The following is a 20,310-nucleotide window of genomic DNA, read 5'->3' on the forward strand; positions in this document are numbered from 1 at the left end:
TTAAAAGGGAGTTTTTCCTTCCCACTGTCGCCAAGTGCTTGCTCACAGGGGGTTTGGGGTTTTTACGTAATTATTGTATGGCCTTGCCTTACAATATAAAGCGCCTTGGGGCAACTGTTTGTTGTGATTTGGCGCTATATAAATAAAATTGATGATGATGACATCTTGGAACACTTAAAATGAATCAATCCCTGACCAGCTGACACAGATACACAGATAGAAGAAGATTAAAGCACCAAGACTAATGGACAGCAGTTCTGGGCAGGACAGGCTTTAGCACACAGCGTGTAAGCTTTGTGGGTCGATGGTGCTTATGAAGCCTGGCCGGCCTGCATGGTGAGAGATTAGCTGTCCCAAGCCGCTCTTGGCCAGCAGTCCAATCTTGGCTGGAAGCCCTAAAGGCTGGGAGCAATCAATGGGACCACCATCAGTAATGCAGCTGGACTGACTGGGCACCTTACAGACGGACAGTACGCTCTGGGTCCTGTATTGTGGAGGCATTAGTGGAAACGGTGTGTGTGTTACGATTCATGTGTTGTGAAACAGCATCACTCATCTTGTAGCATTGCATCCTTTAAAACATTTTTAACTCTGCAGTCTGTCTGTCTATATTGCAATAGAATATTGCAAAAAAAGACATGAAAGGATTCCACTGAAAATTCATGCTGAGGCAGGCCTCGGGTCAAGGATATTTTGGTGTTGATTTAGATTAAAGGGTGGATCCTGCCTTCGATAATCACATTTTGATCCTGATTCCTTTGATCCCAATCATACCTTTGCTCTTTTATCTCCTATTTTGACTCCTTTGATCCTGATTGAGAAAGTAAATTGCAGTGCTGATTTCCCATTCAATGTCTGGGGATTTCAACTGAGGATCTTGTGGTCACAACTATATACTGTAAATATACTGGATATTCCCTGCTTAGATTTCCTATTGAGACCTGGAAGAGCCAATATGAACCCCAGAACTTTCTGCTTTGGGCGTTGCCATGCTGGCAGCGCTTACACTGTCTACATGATCACAAACCCATGAGATAATAAAGACATGGAGCTTGGACAACACCATGTATGAGCTGCTCGGGAGGAAAGAAGAATGAACATGCCCCTGTCTTCAAGCTGGAACAAGCTAAGCTAGCTTGGTAACCTAAGTTCGGGTGTTTATAAATCATATTTTTGGGACTTGGGATTTCCTTGGTATGGGCACTAAAATTTACGAGCCGCTTATTTTCTCCATAATCATGCAATAACAGACCCTAAAAGGTCAAGTTACCAGTAGCTGCTAAAGTGCTAACACCATTAGCATACAACATTAAAGACTTCCAATTTCACACAGTGCAAATACGAGGTGCATGCAAAAAGTATGCAACCTTATTTTATCGCATGAAAAAAAATTAATCGTGTGAGTTGTCCTTTGGTGGAGAGGTGGAGGGTCCACTAGTCCCAGGGTTCAGTAGTCCTAACCTCTTTATATATTTGATGGTGTATATTACAAACCCAAACTGATTTTAAAGTTAAGTTTACAAAAATAAACATGATTCTGTTGACATACACCATTAATCACACTGTTGTCTATAAATGTCACTCATCTTCAACCGCTAACTCCAATTAAGGGTTACAGTGTGGGGGGGCTGGAGCCTATCCCAGCAGTCATAGGGCATGAGGCGGGGTTCACCTTGGACAGGAACCCAGTCTGACGCAGGGCCACATATTGACAAACAAACACATTCACACCCGCACACACACCAACGGACAATTTACAGTTCCCAGTCCACCAAACCTGCATCTGGAGAGAACACATACAAACACAGGGAGAACATGCAAACTCCACATAGAAAGGCGACAGATGGGAATTGATCCTATGACCTTCTTGCTATGAGGCAACAGTGCTAACCACTAATTCATCGTACTACCCAACTTCAACATGCTCTCCTTAATACTGCGACTAGAGGGCCCTAGGACTAGTAGGAAGTTCTCTTCTTGATGATGCGTGAACGTCCTCCTTCAGCACATTCATAAACCTCCTCTTTGGCTTCCCTCTTCTCCTCCTGCCTGGTGGCTCTATGCTCAGCATTCTTCTCCTTATACACCCTGGGTCCCTCTACACATGTCCAAACCATCGCAATCTCATCTCTCTGACTGTCTCCAAACTGTCCAACCTGTGCTGTCCCTCTGATATGTTCATTTCTCAGTCCTTCTCATCTTTCTTAGTGTTTAATGTCTTCTACAGCTCACTATATACCCTTTCCTTAACCTTTGCCACTTCTCCTTTCAACTTATGCAGCATCTCCTTGTACTCTTGTCTACTTTCTTCATCTCTCTGACCATCCCAATTCTTTTTTACCACCTTTCTCCTTATGCTTTCCTGAACATCTTCATTCCACCACCAAGTCTCCTTGCCTTCCCGCCACTGTCCATCTTGTTGCTCCTGTAGTTGTACTCAGAAGAAAGTTATTTTCTGTACACCACGCAGACAGTTGTTCCACCTCGTCTCAGTAGGTGGACTCATTCACCCGGAGATGAGCCCCACCACAGTGGTGTAATCAGCAAACATGATGACTAAGTCAGATTTGAAGAGTGTTATGTTTGTGAAGAATATGGCGTTTCCACATGTTTCACTGAATTTTAGTTCCTGTTACTGACTGGCTGCTGTGTGAACATTTACTCTTGTTGCCAATTAACACCAAATGATTAAAGTGGTTATAGTATATATATATATATATATATATATATATATATATATATATATATATAGTGCCAAAAAACACAGCCTCAAAGCACTGTGGTTTAGCACTTGAACTTTTGTGCTAATTAGCCCCTGACTGCAGAGAAAACTGCTGCTACCTGCTGCTGAGAATAATGTCATTAGAAAGATTGCCTGTGAGCAAAGATTAAAGATAATTATTGTGCATCTTTCGTGGTGGTTATAAGAACAAAGATACACGTCTTCAGGAGGTTAAAATGTAAATAATCAAATAAGGTTATTAGTTAAAACCAAGAGCAAATTTCCATGATTCTCATATAGTGTATAGTCTGAAATGCAAAGTGCAGATGGGTTTAAGGCTTGTGCAACTGTTGTTTCTTCTTGAGACATTAGGGCAGGGGTGGCCAAGTTCGATCCTCGAGAGCCACCTTCCTGACACTCTTAGTTGTCTCCCTGCTCCAACACACCTGAATCCAATGAAACACTCGTTAGCAGACTTTTAATGAGCCTTTCATTGGATTCAGGTGTGTTGGAGCAAGGAGACAACTAAGAGTGTCAGGAAGGTGGTTCTCGAGGACCGAACTTGGCCACCCCTGCATTAGGGAATCTGAGCAACAACAACAAAAAAACCACTGGTGCAGTGAGGTTGGATTCATCTTCAAAATTCACCATGGGTGCATTTTGGGCATAATATGAAATAAAGCATTCAGAGTGCTACTTGTCATCCCTTTAATTAAAAGCCAATGGGGTTGGTGTACATGTGTGTGTGCATGTGTATGGCTTCGATCACGGGGAGAGCTGACATTTGCTGTTTGGTATGTTTATGTATTTTGGTCAATGATGAATGCCGTGAAAATGCAAAGTTGATAGGACTAATATTTTTAGAGAAATTAGGGATATTAGGTAACAGCAGTGAACAATGGACATTGATAATTATATTCTGGACTCACATGCCATTCCAGCAGGGGGGCGGTAAATCATCTATATATTAAAAGCCAAGTGGTCGTGTACATTTTTGAGTGCGTGCGTGTGTATAACTTTGATCACGGACAATCTGGGAGAACTGACATTTGCCGTTTGGTATGTTTATATATTTTGGGTTAAGGATGAATGCCACGAAAATGGAACATTGATAGGACTAATATTTTGACAGAAATTAGGGATATTAGCTAACAACAGTGAACAATGGATGTTGATAATTACATTCTGGACTCACATGCCATTCCAGCAGGAGGTGGTAAATCATCTATATATTAAAAGCCAAGTGGCCTCTGTATACATGTTTGAGTGCATGCGTGTGTGCGTCTGTGTAACTTCAATCACATACAGCCTGGGGAGAGCTGACGTTTGCTTTTTGCTATATGCATGTATTTTGGGTCAAGGATGAACGCTGCCACAATGGAACATTGATAGGACTAATATTTTGGGAGAAATTATGGATATTACTTAACAACAGTGAAGAATTGACATTGATAATTACATTCTGGACACTCCAAATCATTACAGAAACTTTGCATAATTTATTACCACCCTTGAAAAATGTCAGGTACCTATTTTATGAACACTAGAGCCCATGGATCCCCAGGGACAATGTGCTAGTCTGCTTTAATGCACAAATGTGTCAAGTGCACAGCACTCTGCTATTTAGAAAATGGGAAGATTTCTGGCAAGTCAACGGACCTGCGCCAGCTTATCACAATACAGCAGTGGACAGTGGCCGCTAAAGCTCCCTGAGGTGAAGCAGTAAGGTGAGGTTTTTTTTTTTGTTTTGCTGAGTGTTTGCTTTAATTTTGTTTAATATTTGTTGTAAATCCAGTTTGGTTGTGTATATAAGCAGAGTGTACACGTGTTCTGAATTCACTTTTGTAAGATGCGTCTGAGTATTGTGCTGGTTATATACCGCAAATACACAGTATTTGACCATACCTTTTCTTGCAGGTCTATAGTGCAATCAGTTTCTGTGCTTACATGATAACAATGCACCATCACTAAGCCTGACCACACCTCATTTTCAGACCAACATGTCAGGCATGAGTGGAACTGAGACTTAAAGGACACATGTAGGTACTGAGTGTGAAAACCAGAACAGCTTCAGGTTGAAACAACAAGCAGCACTTATGTTGTGCTCTGCAGCACTCTGCTTCAGGTGGCAGATACAGTTGGGACCCATGCTTCTAATGCAGAAGTATAGTGGTGCCTTGGTTTGTGGGTATACTGTGAATATATAAAGTACTGACATGAGTGTACATGGATATAAGTGATGCACTGAGCCATTTTTTTTTCCAAGATAAATACATTTCTCTGGGGAAAAAAGCAATTGTTGCTCTGGATTTGTGTGGATTTGTCTGCACCTATAGGTACGTTGACACTTGCATGAATTTGAGCCGCGCACAACACAACAACAACAAACAAACAATGAGAGTGCCAGAGAGTAAACTCGTTTGAAACTGTTGTAAACTGTGCATGGCTGCATGAAATGTTCAAAATCTCTGGCACGCATTAATTTAGTTAACTGCACATGAACGTTGCGTGACCTATTCCAAAACATCGTCTCACTGTGAGTCACTGCGTCAGGGTAGCACATCACAGTGCAGCTCATCTGAACGATTATGACGAGATGTTAAATCTATCATAAACAGAATTTTACAGATACTCATGAGAAGGAATGAAAATGCAGCGGTTTTATAAAGCCATTACAATATAAATATTATAAATAATTACCTTTGAGATGATTCCAAACACGTTCTCCACGTCATGAAGCACAAGCTGTAGAAAATGTCTCTGTGATTCTGGGAGCGATTAGAGGTGGTTTCATCAGTCAAATTCTGAGAGCAAATGATTAATCCTCTCCAAAATAATTATTTTACATAACGGAGCGTCCAGTGGGACAAAGTGGGTCACATTGGCACAACGAATTGTGCGACAGTGCGAGGGTGCAAGTGTCAAGGTGCATTATGCTCAATACATGTACCATGTAATATACAGTACGTGAAAGAATGAGTAAATAGATACACCTCCTTCTTCTCCTCTTCCTCTAATGTTTACATGGTATGGAAAACTAGCTAGAGTTTTAAGTGTCTTCGTACAGCATTTGTGAACTCAGCTGCCACTAACAAGTCAGTTTTAAATAACATGAAAAATCAACAATAAAATGTATATCTGCAAATGTCAAGGAGTGAAACTCAGAGAAGTAAAATTGGTCAAATATGCAGTGGCACATAGAGGAAGCTGTGCTTAAATGTTGCAGGATAATACTGCTCACTTGAAACTTTCCTTCAGTTCATACCATATCACACAGCACGGTTTTGTCCTTGGCCGACCCACTGTGCCCTGCTGAGCTGAAGATCTCTCACACACAAAACAACCTTGCAAAGCCCAGAGGACAGACGGAAAAACTTTTGCGAACACCTGAAACCACGTTGGAGCTGATCGATTGCTCTTCTACGCTTTAGAAAGGATGGTCTTTATGTAGATGTCCTACATTTGAATGGGAAGAAAGGATTCTATTTCTCCCTCCGACTCTGCGGCTGCCAGAAGATTGGCTTTGACTGACAGCTCAGTAGCGCGCGACTCCTGCAGCTCCGAATATGAGAGCAGGAGACGTAAACAGCATTGGGCTTATCAGAGGGAAGCAGGAAGCTACAGGGCATGCTTGAATTGGACAGTTTTTCGGCAGGGAAGCGTCTAACGAGTCCACCAACTGAGTACTGAGGCGTAATGCACTGTGTGATCTGTATCGTCGCCCCGATGACCTTGAACATAGGAGTTCAAATTAAACTTGAATTTAAAATTGCACTAAATGCCACTTTTGCTCGTCTGCTGGAAGGGGGAATCAAACGTCTCTGACAGGCACAGACGGCTGGCCTTGTTGTTCTTGAAGTATCTCGCTGGCTGCGTTTCTCGCACACGCGGTGACACACTGATACTGTCTACTATAAATCGGAACATGTCAACACACTGATGTCTAGCTGTCAGATAACGTTTCAGGCCCTCATGCAAAGATGTCAGGGGTGTTAGACACCTTTCAAAGGCTTCTTATCTACATAACCATTTTCTGCTTGAGTAATAGCTTTGTGAGGAAAAACTCAACGGCAAACTTGCAGAAAGAGGCTCTCGCTGGCGGGTGGAATGCGTCTACGCATTACCGTATCGCATTACAAAGTTCACGGTACGCAATGCTTGAACCAGTATAAACACAAAGAGATACTGTCGTAGTTATATCTGCAAACACAGCACTGAGCAGCAGAAATGTACCGTGTAGTACCGTGTGTTTGTATCTGTTGCTTAAGACATTAATTCAGTCTGTCTGCAGCTGCCAATTTAGTTATAAGACATTATGTCGTACCCCGTAGAGCCTGCATGATGAGTGAAGACCCCACACTGCGAGGGAATATGCCTGGGATGTGTATATGCAAAAATGTATTTGCATTTGTGTGTTTGCAGAGAGCATTCAGCCGACAGAGAGTTGAGCAACGCCGCATGACAGGTTGAAATTTTAAAAGACGTAAGCAAAGAGGCGCGCCGCCGCACCTCCTCAGCGTGAGCCTCCTCACCTGCTGTCCTCCTGGCTGATGATGGTGTACATCTCCCAGGTAGTGTCTTCTGAGATCCCTCCATGAGGCACCAACAGACTGATGCCTGCAGAGAAGGAGGTGAGAAAAAACAAAACAAAACAAACAAGCGCCAACTGATCAGCACAGAACACGTGTGAACTTTCACCATCACACTCTCAGCTCAGCTGTCTGGTCGCCTTACAGGCGCTGACAATTAGTGAGGTGACGCCCCGTGTCCCGCAGGGGCCTTATGAACCAACACCAATCTGCAGACGCATATGCAAACGATCTGTGTGTCAGACAAAAAACAGGCAAACATAAGTAACGTGGTGCTGGTGTGATAAACAAATACTGTCAATCTCTGAGGTAGGAAAACCCCCGGAGGGGCGGCATGATGAATGTGGGCCACGAAACACACTCATCTGCATAATGTGAGAGGCGGGACGTTCCATGTTTACATTATATGCTGTGCTGCTCTTGATAATATGTTTTAACACGTTAATTCAGATGCACCTATAACACATCAATTTTTACAATCCAAACTAACTGCACTTTGGTTCTTTTTGTTGTGACATCACTGACGCGGTCGGATGTATGTTTTTTTTACACAGGCTAAACAGCAGCAGCTGACCAGAGGTATTTTTATTTATTTTTTTAATAGCCCCACTGAAAAATAACACATTCACAGCACATGGATTAGCACTAAAAATAGGCTCATTAATGTTTCCTGTTGCTCAGTGACACGTAGCTGAAATACCTGTTAAATACTTTTGACACAAAGTAGTACCCTTATACTATATCTCAAATATGGGGGTTTTGTGCATCAACTGATGTCTGGTTCAGCTTTAACGATCATTAATTAACAGCCACACGGAGCTCTTACAGGTTTGAATGTTTAATTAATGATGTTTTTCCATCCAGATTTTTAATGTTCAGTGGGCAGATTTGAAAATTAAATGGTCTTGGATCCAATAAGATAATTATTAAAAGGGTTATATTGTGCCAAATTACTTTTTATCTTCCTTTTACATTTCGATGTGTTTGATATTTAATGTTGAACTTCTGCAAACTCACACAATTCTGAGTGTTTTCACTGATATTCCACTGATGTAAGTAGAATTGATGACTGACACTGTTGTGGTTCATGTCCCTGCTGTCTGTCCCCAGTGTGTTTTAGTGTGTAGTGGTGTGTCTCAGTTTTGCATGAATTTAAAATAATTCCAGTTTTAGTTGCGTTTGTGTTCTGTTCTAATTGTTTCTGGGGTCTTCCTTCTGGTTCTGGTTTATTCTTTAAATGTGTATCCGGTAGGGGTGTTACAATACATGTAGGTACAGGACATCTGAAAAGTATTCACAGTGCCTCACTTTTTCCACATTTTGTTAAGTTACAGCCTTATTCCAAAATTGATGAAATTCATTGTTTCCTCAAAATTCTACACACAATACCCCATAATGACAATGTGAATTTTTTGTGAGATTTTTGCAAATTTCTTCTTCTTCTCCTTCTTCTTCTTCTTCTTATTATTAATAATAAAAACTAACTAATAAATCACCTGTACAGAAGTATTCACAGCCTTTGTCATGAAGCTCAAAATTGAGCTCAGGTGCATCCTTGAGATGTTTCTACATCTTAACTGGAGTTTATCTGAGGTAAGTTTAGTTGAATTCAGTCTACATATAAGGTCCCACAGTTGACAGCGCATGTCATAGCACAAACCAAGTATGAAGTCAAAGGAATTGTCTGTAGACCTCTGAGACAGGATTGTCTCCACGCACAAATCTGGGGAAGGGTACAGAAACATTTCTGATGTTTTGAAGGTCCCAAGGAGCACAGTGGCCTCCATCATCTGTAAATGGAAGAAGTTCGGCTCCACCAGGACTCTTCCTAGAGCTGGCCAGCTGTCTAAACTGAGCAATCTGGAGAGAAAGACCTTAGCTCCTCTATCAAAGCGCCAGCAGTCCTCTGTGGAGAGAGGAGAACCTTGCAGAAGGACAACCATCTCTGCAACAATCCTCCTATCAGGCCTGTATGGCAGAGTGGCCAGACAGAAGCCACTCCTTTAGTAAAAGGTACATGCCAGCCCACCTGGAGTTTGCCAAAAGGCACCTGAAGGACTCTCAGACCATGAGAAAAAAAATGATGGAGTTTAGAGGTGCTGCAAACAGGAATGGGCAACACTACCCAACGATAGGTGCGCCAACCTTCTGGCATCATATTCAAGAACACTTGAGGCTGTAACTGCTGCCAAAGGTGCATCATCAAAGTACAGAGCAAAGGGTGTGAATACTTATGTACATGTGATTTTTTAGTTTTTTTAATTTAAAAAAAAATTCAAAGATTAAAAATGTTGTCATTATGGGGTGTTGTGAATAGAATTTTGAGGGAAAAAATTAATTTACTCCATTTTGGAATAAGGCTATAACGTGCTTATTTGTTTCCGTAAGTCACAAACATCCATCCATCCATTTTCTTCCGCTTTATCCGGAGTCAGGTTGCAGGGGCAGCAGGTCAAGCAAAGATGCCCAGACCTCCCGATCAACACACACCTCACCCAGCTCCTCCGGGGAAACCCCAAGGTGTTCCCAAGCCAGCCGAGAGATGTAGACCCTCCAGCGTGTCCTGGGTCTTCCCCGGGGCCTCCTCCCTATGGGACGTGCCCGGAACACCTCTCCAGTGAGGCGTCCAGGGGGCATCTGGAAAAGATGCCCGAGCCACCTCAACTGACTCCTTTCACTGTGGAGGAGCAGCGGCTTGACTCCGAGCTCCTCCCGAGTGACCGAACTCCTCACCCTATCTCTAAGGGAGCGCCCAGCCACCCTGCGGAGGAAACTCATCTCGGCCGCTTGTACTCGCGATCTCGTTCTTTCGGTCATAAGCCAAATCTCATGACCATAGGTGAGGATCGGAATGTAGATCGATCGGTAAATCGAGAGCTTTGCCCCCCTACTCAGCTCTGTCTTCACCACGACGGTCCGATACAGCGACCGCATCACTGCTGATGCTGCACCAATCCGTCTATTGATCTCACGCTCCATCCGTCCCTCACTTGTGAACAAGACCCCGAGATACTTAAACTCCTCCACTTGAGGCAAGGACACTCCCCCGACCTGAAGAGGGCAAAGCACCTTTTTCCAGTCGAGAACCATGGCCTCGGATTTGGAGGTGCTGATCTTCATCCCGGACGCTTCACACTCGGCTGCAAACCTCCCCAGTGCACGCTGAAGGTCCTGATTTGACGAAGCCAACAGAACCACATCGTCCGCAAACAGTAGAGACGAGATTCTGTGGTTCCCAAACCAGACCCCCTCTACACCCTGGCTGCGCCTAGAAATTCTGTCCATAAAAATAATGAACAGAACCGGTGACAAAGGGCAGCCCTGGCGGAGGCCAACATGCACTGGAAACAGGTTTGACTTACTACCAGCAATGCGAACCAAGCTCTTGTTGCAGTCGTACAGGGACCGGATAGCCCTTAGCAAAGGACCCCGGACCCCGTACTCCCGGAGCACTCCCCACAGGGTGCCCCGAGGGACACAGTCGAACGCCTTCTCCAGATCCACAAAACACATGTGGACTGGTTGGGCAAACTCCCATGAACCCTCGAGCACCCGATGGAGCATGTAGAGCTGGTCCAGTGTGCCGCAACCAGGACGAAAACCACACTGCTCCTCCTGAATCCGAGGTTCGACTATCGGTTGAATTCTCCTCTCCAGTACTCTGGAATAGACCTTACCGGGGAGGCTGAGGAGTGTGAGCCCCCTATAGTTGGAACACACCCTCCGGTCCCCCTTCTTAAACAGAGGGACCACCACTCCGGTCTGCCAATCCAGAGGCACCGTCCCCGATCGCCACGCGATGTTGCAGAGGCGTGTCAGCCAAGACAGTCCCACAACATCCAGAGACTTAAGGTACTCAGGACGGATTTCATCCACCCCAGGAGCTTTGCCACCGAGGAGCTTTCTAACCACCTCGGTGACTTCGGCCTGGGTAATGGATGAGTCTGCCTCTGAGTCCCCAGTGTCTGCTTCCTCTTCGGAAGACGTGATGATGGGATTGAGGAGATCCTCGAAGTACTCCTTCCACCGCCGACAACATCCCCAGTCAGGGTCAACAGCTCCCCACCCGCACCATAAACAGTGCTGGTGGAGAGCTGCTTCCGCCCCCTGAGGCGTCGGACGGTTTGCCAGAATCTCTTCGAGGCCGACCGATAGTCCTCCTCCATGGCTTCCCCGAACTCCTCCCAGACCCGAGTTTTTGCCTCTGCAACTGCACGGGCTGCGGCACGCTTGGCCTTCCGGTACCTGTCAGCTGCCTCTGGGGTCCCACCTACCAACAAAGATAAGTAGGACTCCTTCTTCAGCTTGACGGCATCCCTTACTGCCGGTGTCCACCACTGGGTTCGGGGATTGCTGCCGCGACAGGCACCAGAGACCTTGCGACCACAGCTACGAGCGGCCGCATGGACAATGAAGGTGGAGAACATGACACCCAGAGGTGGGAGTTGAAGACCTCGCTGACACAGGGTTCCGCCAGTCGTTCCCAGCAGACACTCACGATACGTTTGGGCCTGCCAGGTCTGACCGGCTTCCTCCCCTCCCAGCGGATCCAGCTCACCACCAGGTGGTGATCAGTCGACAGCTCTGCCCCTCTCTTCACCCGAGTGTCCAAGACACGTGGCCGAAGGTCAGATGATACGACTACAAAGTCGATCATCGACCTCCGGCTCAGGGTGTCCTGGTGCCATGTGCACTTATGGACACCCTTGTGCTCGAACATGGTGTTCGTGATGGACAAACTGTGACTAGCACAGAAGTCCAATAACTGAACACCACTCGGGTTCAGATCGGGGAGGCCGTGCTTCCCATTCACCCCTCTCCAGGTCTCACTGTCACCGCCCACGTGGGCATTGAAATCCCCCAGGAGAACAATGGAGTCCCCAGTCACAGCACTATCTAGTACCCCTCCCAGGGACTCCAGGAAGGTCGGGTACTCTGCACTGCCGCTCGGCCCGTAGGCCGAGACAATGGTGAGAGACCTGTCCCAACCCAAAGGCATAGGGACGCGACCCTCTCGTTCACCGGAGTGAACTCCAACACATGGTGACTGAGCTGGGGAGCAATAAGCAATGCAACCCCAGCTCTCCGCCTCTCCCCATGGGTGACGCCAGAAAAATGAAGCGTCCAGCCCCTCTCCAGGAGTTGGGTACCCGAGCCCAAGCTGTGCGTGGAGGTGAGCCCGACTATCTCTAGTCGGTATTTCTCAACCTCCCGCACAAGCTCAGGTTCCTTCCCCCCCAGCGAGGTGACATTCCACATCCCAACAGCCAGGGGCTGTAAGCACGGACCGGGCCGCCGGGCCACCCGCCCTCGACCGCCACCCAATCCTCTATGCACACGACCCCCATGGCCCCCTCTGCAGGTGGTGAACCCACAGGAGGGCGGGCCCACGTCGCTCTTTCGGGCTGAGCCCGGCTGGGCCCCATGGGCTAAGGCCCGACCACCAGGCGCTCGCGCGCGAGCCCCAACCTCAGGCCTGGCTAAGGGGGGGGGCCCCGGCTCTGCCATACCGGGCAACGTCTCGGTCCTTGATTTTTTACTGGTCATGGAGGTTCTGAACTGCCCTTAGTCTGACCCATCACCTAGGACCTGTTTGCCTTGGGAGACCCTACAGGGAGCACAAAGCCCCCAACAACATAGCTCCTAGGATCATCCGGGTACGCAAACTCCCCCACCACGATAAGGTGGCAGCTAGAGGGGGAGAAGTCACAAACATTTCAACTAATTTCCACAGACTATGCGTCACTCTCATTTCACAATCTGTTCCTTTCGGTCCCCTTTAGTGAAGGAGGTGTGGCCAACCCCTCAGCCTGCTGTGTGTGTCCAACAGCGCAAACTGATTATCCCAAGCAGAAGGCTGGCATGTCCAGGCACATCCACAATTTCTCGGATAATCACTCGATGGAAAAGCCAACGACAGCTGTCTGAATGCCATCTCAAAGCCGTCCTGTGAGACCAAAACGGAGGTGGTTTTGTCTCGCTCCAGTAGCGAATCCATCGTGACGCACGAAGCCTCCGCTCGGCTTTCCATGACAAAATCTCTTGTTAAAAGTGAAATCTGCCGGAAAATGGTTGATGTCCAGCTCTTGTGATAACCAGAGAAATGGCACACGATGGTCACGGATCCAGACAGCCATCCGTTTAGAAATGAAATGGTCGTTCAGCCTGTCGATGGCGGCTTCGGAGCACGGCGCGCCCCACAGCCGCTGGGGGCCGTCCTTAAAGCGACAGTAACACTCCTTATTCTCTACCAAGCCCGTAACATTTTCACCGAAAGCCAAATAAATTTTTCTAATGGTTTCCAGCTGCCAGTCTCTAACAGTTTCTGAAAAAATTCTGAGGTAAAAAAAGCCTAAATCATTCCGCCATTTCCTGACAATGAAAATCCGACGAGGGGGCTGGACCACTCCTTACTCAAAGCCTGCTCACAGGCAAATGACGCAACCGACAGGCGTGGAAAAACTCATGCATGCGCACGAGGGTTCAAGCTTGTCTGATGCAATCACACGTGATTCAAATCCATATGGTTTTTGAAAAAAATAATAAGGTCAGATACTTTTCTAATAGACCTCATATATATATATATATATATATATATATATATATATATATATATATTCACATTAAGATCCTATTGTCTTAATTACAATTTGTACATGTTCAATCAAGCCCGCCTATTTTGTCACGTGATAATTACAAAATAAAGTACCACAATGGAAATAAGCGTTTATGCTTTATTGTGTTATCACTGTATCATTGATATATTCACCTCTGTATGTTTATATTGATGTTGCAAAATAAACTCAATTGTAAACAATATTTTATTTACGTTTTAACAGCATCTGTAGGTGGGCGTGCATGTGTGCATGCATGAGCTTTTGAACAGAACAGAAGTTAGCTTTTAACTGCGTGTGATGCGCGTGCACGATAATTTCTGCGAGATGTCTTGTAAATCACTCCAGATGTGTTATCAGGTTACAAAAACAGTGTTTTCAGTTTTAGAAGTGTTTATTGCTCACTAGCATTTACATAATATATGAAAAATATGTTCGATTTACACTAGGGATGTGGAGATTAATCGATACTAATCTGTATCTAGATACAAACGTGTCGTCTGAAATCGCGATGCATCGATTTTTTTCCAAGGCACACTGAATGCATCATCACTGACGGAAGCCCGAAAGCACATTTCTACAGCAACAAATCTATCCCAAAATGGAGACTTGCGAGAACGGCAGCAAGCAGTTGGAAGACGCTTTTGATGCACCTAAAACATTTAAATCAGGCATTTGGAAATAGTTTGGCTTTTTTTTTTAAAGATAGGAAACTCGACATGATGCAGGTCACTTGGAAAGAATCCCGTGGCCGCCGCTGCACCACTTGGTAAAACTGGTAAGAAACTATCTCAAATTACTTTTGCCAAGGTGGTACTCTGTCAATGAGTGACTCACTTTAAGTCACTCATTGAGAGTGACGTTGTTTTACTGTTTACTGTTTCAGTTCTGACAGTGTGATCAGACAGGTTCCACATATGATATGAGGGAATTCTGATCCTTAATGTATGGATATGAGGGAATTCTGATCCTTAATGTAAATCTGCTTATGAGGAGTAAAAGAAATCCTCTGCAGCTTCTTATTTTCTATTTAAATTTTTGGTATAATTTCTTTGCATCATGTTGAATCGCATCGTATTGCACCAAATCACATTGGGCCTCATTTATCAAACGAACGATGGCAGAAAACGTGCGTTCGACCATTTTTACGCAAACTTCGGTATTTATCAATTTGGACGTGAGCGGAGGCTAAGACGAATCTCACGACAGAGCTCACGTCTGGTCTGAGCTCGTGTATGCAAATCTGAGTCTGTGGATCTGCGGCGCAGCACTACAAAATCTGTCTGAGTCTGAAAATAATTATGAAACAAACCGCAGCTGTCATCCAAGCATAAGCGGCCACATATTCAGAACAGATCAAAACGGATTCTTAAAATGGATTAAACAAAATTAATTTAAAAAAGCCCATGTTTTTAATGATACCGCTTCCTTTGTAAAATAAAAAATACATGTGCTAAATAGCCTAAACATGACAATTATGCGCTCAGATCTGCGCCTGTTTTTACGCAATGTTGATAAATGAGTCCCATTGTAAGGAATTGAATTGCCGTCAAATACATCGAATCGGGAACAAGGGTGAATCGTATCGCATTGTATAGTCGGTATCCTCATGTATTGTAAGATGTATTGTATCTCTGGTAGTGTATTGAGATGCATATCAAATTATTGTCAGTGATGAGACTCACATCCCTAATTTACACAGAAATGCATTCCACCATGTTGAATTAGCAGCCAGAGAGAGACCAGCCAGTCACGGTGCATCTCTACTCTGATTGATTGGCTGTCACCCCCCTCCCCTACAAAAAAACAGATTTGCATGATTTATAGCATAAAAATAGGAAACAGAATGTGACCTTTTGACCTCTTAACACAGGTCAAGGTTAGTCATCGTTGAACTTGTCCAAGGTCTGTGTCCCAAGAATGTTCCCTGTGAATTTGAAGACCCTGGCAGTAATAAGACTGGAGTTATGCTAGGCACAGACAAACAGACTGGACACACGGACGCAAAGTCTTCGCAATACCCGATGGACATATTTTGATGGCCTCGGGTAATAAACGATTTTTGTCATTTTTATTTTAATGACCTCTCACAGTCCGCCTGCAGTACCTTCACAGCCCACCGGGAGGCCATGGCCCACACCATGGGAACCACTGCACTTTTGTACATAGCAGCTATATCAATACATTTTATAGATAAAAAAGTTTTCTGCATCATTTTGTTAAAAGCTGCTCATCAGCTCTGATGAAATAGTTGACAGTAAGTGTCTGCAGAGTCAGTAACAGAGGATTTCTGTATTTATTTATTATCGATATGCATATGATATGATGTATGTACCAACTTCCACCTGAATGACATCACCAAAAATAATTGGTTATTACTTGTGATTGAACTCTTGATAACAGAGTCAATTCCTGTGTGCCAACTAACAGAAATCTGATTGGAATTTTCCCCCCAAAAAATGAAGTGATAGGTTCAGACATTCATTAGTTCAAAAGAACATGATAAAACCACAACACTGTGCAGGTGAATGGAGGAATTTCAGGCTTATACATTTTTCAAAACCATTATTTCAGGAACACAATAAACCAGTTCCTTGGAGTAACTTTTGTGACGATGCTAAATATGTGTAAGTCTGACTGCAGAAAGATTTGGAATAATTGAACAAAGTGATAAACAGTTACGGCATTTGACACATTACTCTTTTAAGTATGGGGAAACTCTGCCTATTGCCATAGCTAAACAAAAGCTGACTGGGTCATGTATCAACAAGCAATGAAATCCTCTGCTGGTCTACTGTTGAGAGTTTCATGACGGCAATCTAACCTGTGTTGGGGACCACCAGTCTGCCACCTGCATGTCCAAACACAGCTGTAGCTTTGTGCACAGGTCTGGCTGGAGTCAGTGACACTTGTGGAGTGAAGAAGTTCTTTCCTTTTCTTCCCAGCGTCGTCCCAACAGAAACGGCTCTGTAGTCTGGAGCCATGCCCCTCGGAAAGGTCTGAGGGTGGGCCATGACGTGGTACTCTGCCCTTTCTGCCACTGCTGAATATTTGATAAAAGAACTGTGACTTAGTCAAAGATCTTTAAAGGTCAGAACAAGACAAAAGAGATAAAATGACAGTAACTTTGTAGATGGAGATTCCAACCATTGGTGACACACTATGCAAAAGCTTTCACAAAGATTGACTTATCTGGGATCCAAACAATACAACTTATCTCTCTAACATTGACTCTAGTTTCCAATTCTTGCTTTTCCAAAAATAGCGAAATGACACAGTTGTGGCCTTTTTAAGCAGTTCTACTTTCTGACCTTTATCCTTGAGATCAGGTAACGGGTCCAAAAGCGCGTGCTCAGCCATCAGCTCCTTATCAATGGAGTCATGGAAACACATGGGGCTGGTGTAGGTACGTGACACTGTCAGATCAGGTTGCATGGATGAATTAATAAGCAGGGGGTTTGCTGAAAGCAACACAAAGAAAAATGAAAATTACTGCTGACATTTAGCCTTTTTTTTAAATAGTAAATGCATTTGTGCAGAGTAGCACTTAAAGGTAGATTGTCAACTATTTACAAAAAAGTAAACAACCTAAAAAGTGTGCCATAACAAATACAGTTTTATCCACCTGTGAATGCTGCTATAATAATCTCACCATGGAAACAAGAATGACATTCAGTGCACAGAACCAATGTCAAAATTACAAACTGACTAACTGCACATAGTAAATGGACTGCATTTGTATAGCACTTTTCCATCTAGTGCAGCAGCTAAGAGACTATTTAGAGCAAAAGCCTGCAAATGGTGATACAAGCATCAAAGTCGGCACAAATACTCCTTAGACAATACTCTTTTGAAAAAAAGGACTAGCCACTTGAATTTTCAATAGACGGCCAGGTAGGGGTCAATTGAATTACACAGGGGTAAAAATTAAAAATGTTCCAATCAAATTGAAAACTTCTTCTTTGTCTTTCGGCCGTTCCCGTTAGGGGGCACCAGAGCAGATCAATCGTTTCCATCTCACCCTGTCCTCTGTATCTTCCTCTGTCACACCAAACACCTGCATGTCCTCCCTCAGCACATCCATAAACCTCCTCTTTGGTCTCCCTCTTCTCCTCCTGCCTGGTGGCTCCATCCTCAGCATCCTTCTCCCTATATACCCTGGGTCCCTCTGCACATGTCCAAACCATCTCAATCTCGCCTCTCTGACTTTGTCTCCAAACCGTCCCACCTGAGCTGTCCCTCTGATATGTTCATTCCTAATCTTGTCCATTCTTGTCACTCCCAAAGAGAATCTCAACATTTTCAGCTCTGCCACCTCCAGCTCTGCCTCCTGTTTTCTTGTTAGTGTCACCGTCTCTAAACCGTACAACATAGCTGGTCTCACTACTGTCCCCTTCACTCTTGCTGATATTCTTCAGTCACAAATCACTCCTGCCACCTTTCTCCACCCACTCCACCCTGCCTGCACTCTCTTGTTCACCTCTCTACCACACTCTCCATTACTTTGAACAGTTTACCCTAAATATTTAAACTCATCTACTTTCACCACTTCTACTCCTTGTAACTGCACTATTCCACTGGGCTCCCTCTCATTCACACACATGTACTCAGTCTTGCTTCTACTGACTTTCATTCCCCTTCTCTCCAAAGCATATCTCCACTTCTCCAGACTAGACTCAACTTGCTCTCTACTCTCACTACAGATCACAATGTCATCTGCAAACATCATAGTCCATGGGGACTCCTGTCTGATCTCATCCGTCAACCTGTCCATCACCACTGCAAACAAGAAAGGACTCAGAGCTGATCCTTGGTGTAATCTCACCTCCACCTTGAATGAGTCTGTCATTCCGACTGCGCATCTCACCGCTGTCACACTGTTCTTGTACATGTCCTGCACTACCCTAACATACTTCTCTGCCACTCCAGACTTCCTCATACAATACCACAGCTCTTCTGTTGGCACCCTATCATAAGCTTTTTCTAAGTCCACAAACACACAATGTAACTCTTTCTGGCCTTCTCTGTACTTCTCCAACAGTATTCTTAGAGCAAACATTGCATCTGTAGTGCTCTTTCTTGGCATGAAACCATATTGCTGCTCACAGATCTTCACCTGTTTTCTAAGCCTAGCTTCTACTACTCTTTCCCATAACTTCATGCTGTGGCTGATCAGCTTTATGCCTCTGTAGTTACTGCAGCTCTACACATCACCCTTGTTCTTGAAAATAGGAACCAGCACACTTGGTCTCCACTCCTCAGGCATCCTCTCACTTTCCAAGATTTTATTAAACAATCTGGTTAGAAACTCTTCTGCCATCTGTCTTAAGGCCCAGTCACACAGCACTTAATGAAGGGTGACGAAGTCCTGACGAAACAAGAAATCTGGACTTTTGTTGACTGTCGCTGGCATCGTTTAACCTTCCTGCAGCTGGCGCTACATCTGGATTTTTAAACTGTTGAAAAATTTGAAGGAAGGGCAACAAAATTCGTCTGTGCCTCGTTTTGCTGTCGTTCTTGATGTTTTTTAATTGTTTATTTAATTTTTTTTTCACACAGTGCAGAAGCCGGTTTGTGAGCACGGAGGCTGCTGCTGCGTTCATGTACTGTTGGAAATTACAGGGCAAACTCGGCCTGCTTGCTTGGATTTTTTTTATCTGTGTGTGTGTGTGTGGGGGGGGGGGCAGCTTCAATGGGCTCAGGCACCTTACATAGGCCAGAATTAATATTTTGTGTGAATATAATTAATTATTTTGCCACAAGCAACTGTTGAATTTGAAACAAAAGTTGTGTAATTTCCGACGGTACATGAATGCAGCATCAGTGGCAGCTGCAGCTCCTGCATGCGCTCATTATTTTGTATTGAATATAACAATATGAGTGCAGGAATGATAATCCAGTCCTTCTGTACATGTGGCAACAGGTAGATGAATCAAAATGATGATATAAAGAGCTGTTCTGGAAGACAGAATTCGAGATGTAGATCATTGATCAGCTGGTGGAAATAACCGCACGTGAGTCAATGCGCACGTTCACACACTATGATTAATTTACTGCTATGATATATATTCAATCATCTTTACACTTATATTTACATTTATTCTCCCTTTTGACAGTTTTCTGTTATAAATAAAATATATATGGCTTAGAACATTATACTATGATACAGCAGTGACCACAGCACTTTTTTTTTAATTGGAGGAAGACGGAGCGCGCAGCGTGTCCACAGACAGTGTGGATTCTGATAATGATGGAGATGATCCCTCTTTTGTTCTGGACGAGGAACCAGAGCAGGTGGTCCACACAGATGTCCACAGATTCTGTTTGCAGTTTCTCCAGGACTCAGGCGCTATGAGCTCCGTCCCAGCACCGAGTCCTGGAACAC

At 44.5% G+C, this 20,310-nt stretch overlaps 1 protein-coding gene across 1 annotated transcript in view; it reads right to left on the reverse strand.

The window, feature by feature from the left end:
- Positions 1-20,310, reverse strand: part of LOC117529349 (netrin receptor UNC5D-like) — a 582,155-nt gene that overhangs the window by 83,361 nt on the left and 478,484 nt on the right. The window contains exons 10-12 of the mRNA XM_034192105.1: positions 17,237-17,386; positions 16,750-16,968; positions 7,255-7,339 (exon numbers count right to left, since the gene is read on the reverse strand). Coding sequence (XP_034047996.1) covers positions 7,255-7,339; positions 16,750-16,968; positions 17,237-17,386 — 454 coding nt within the window. The remainder of the gene's footprint in view (positions 1-7,254; positions 7,340-16,749; positions 16,969-17,236; positions 17,387-20,310) is intronic.

Source organism: Thalassophryne amazonica, chromosome 17 (genome assembly GCF_902500255.1).
Source record: "Thalassophryne amazonica chromosome 17, fThaAma1.1, whole genome shotgun sequence".
In the NCBI taxonomy this organism is placed as follows: Eukaryota; Metazoa; Chordata; class Actinopteri; order Batrachoidiformes; family Batrachoididae; genus Thalassophryne; species Thalassophryne amazonica.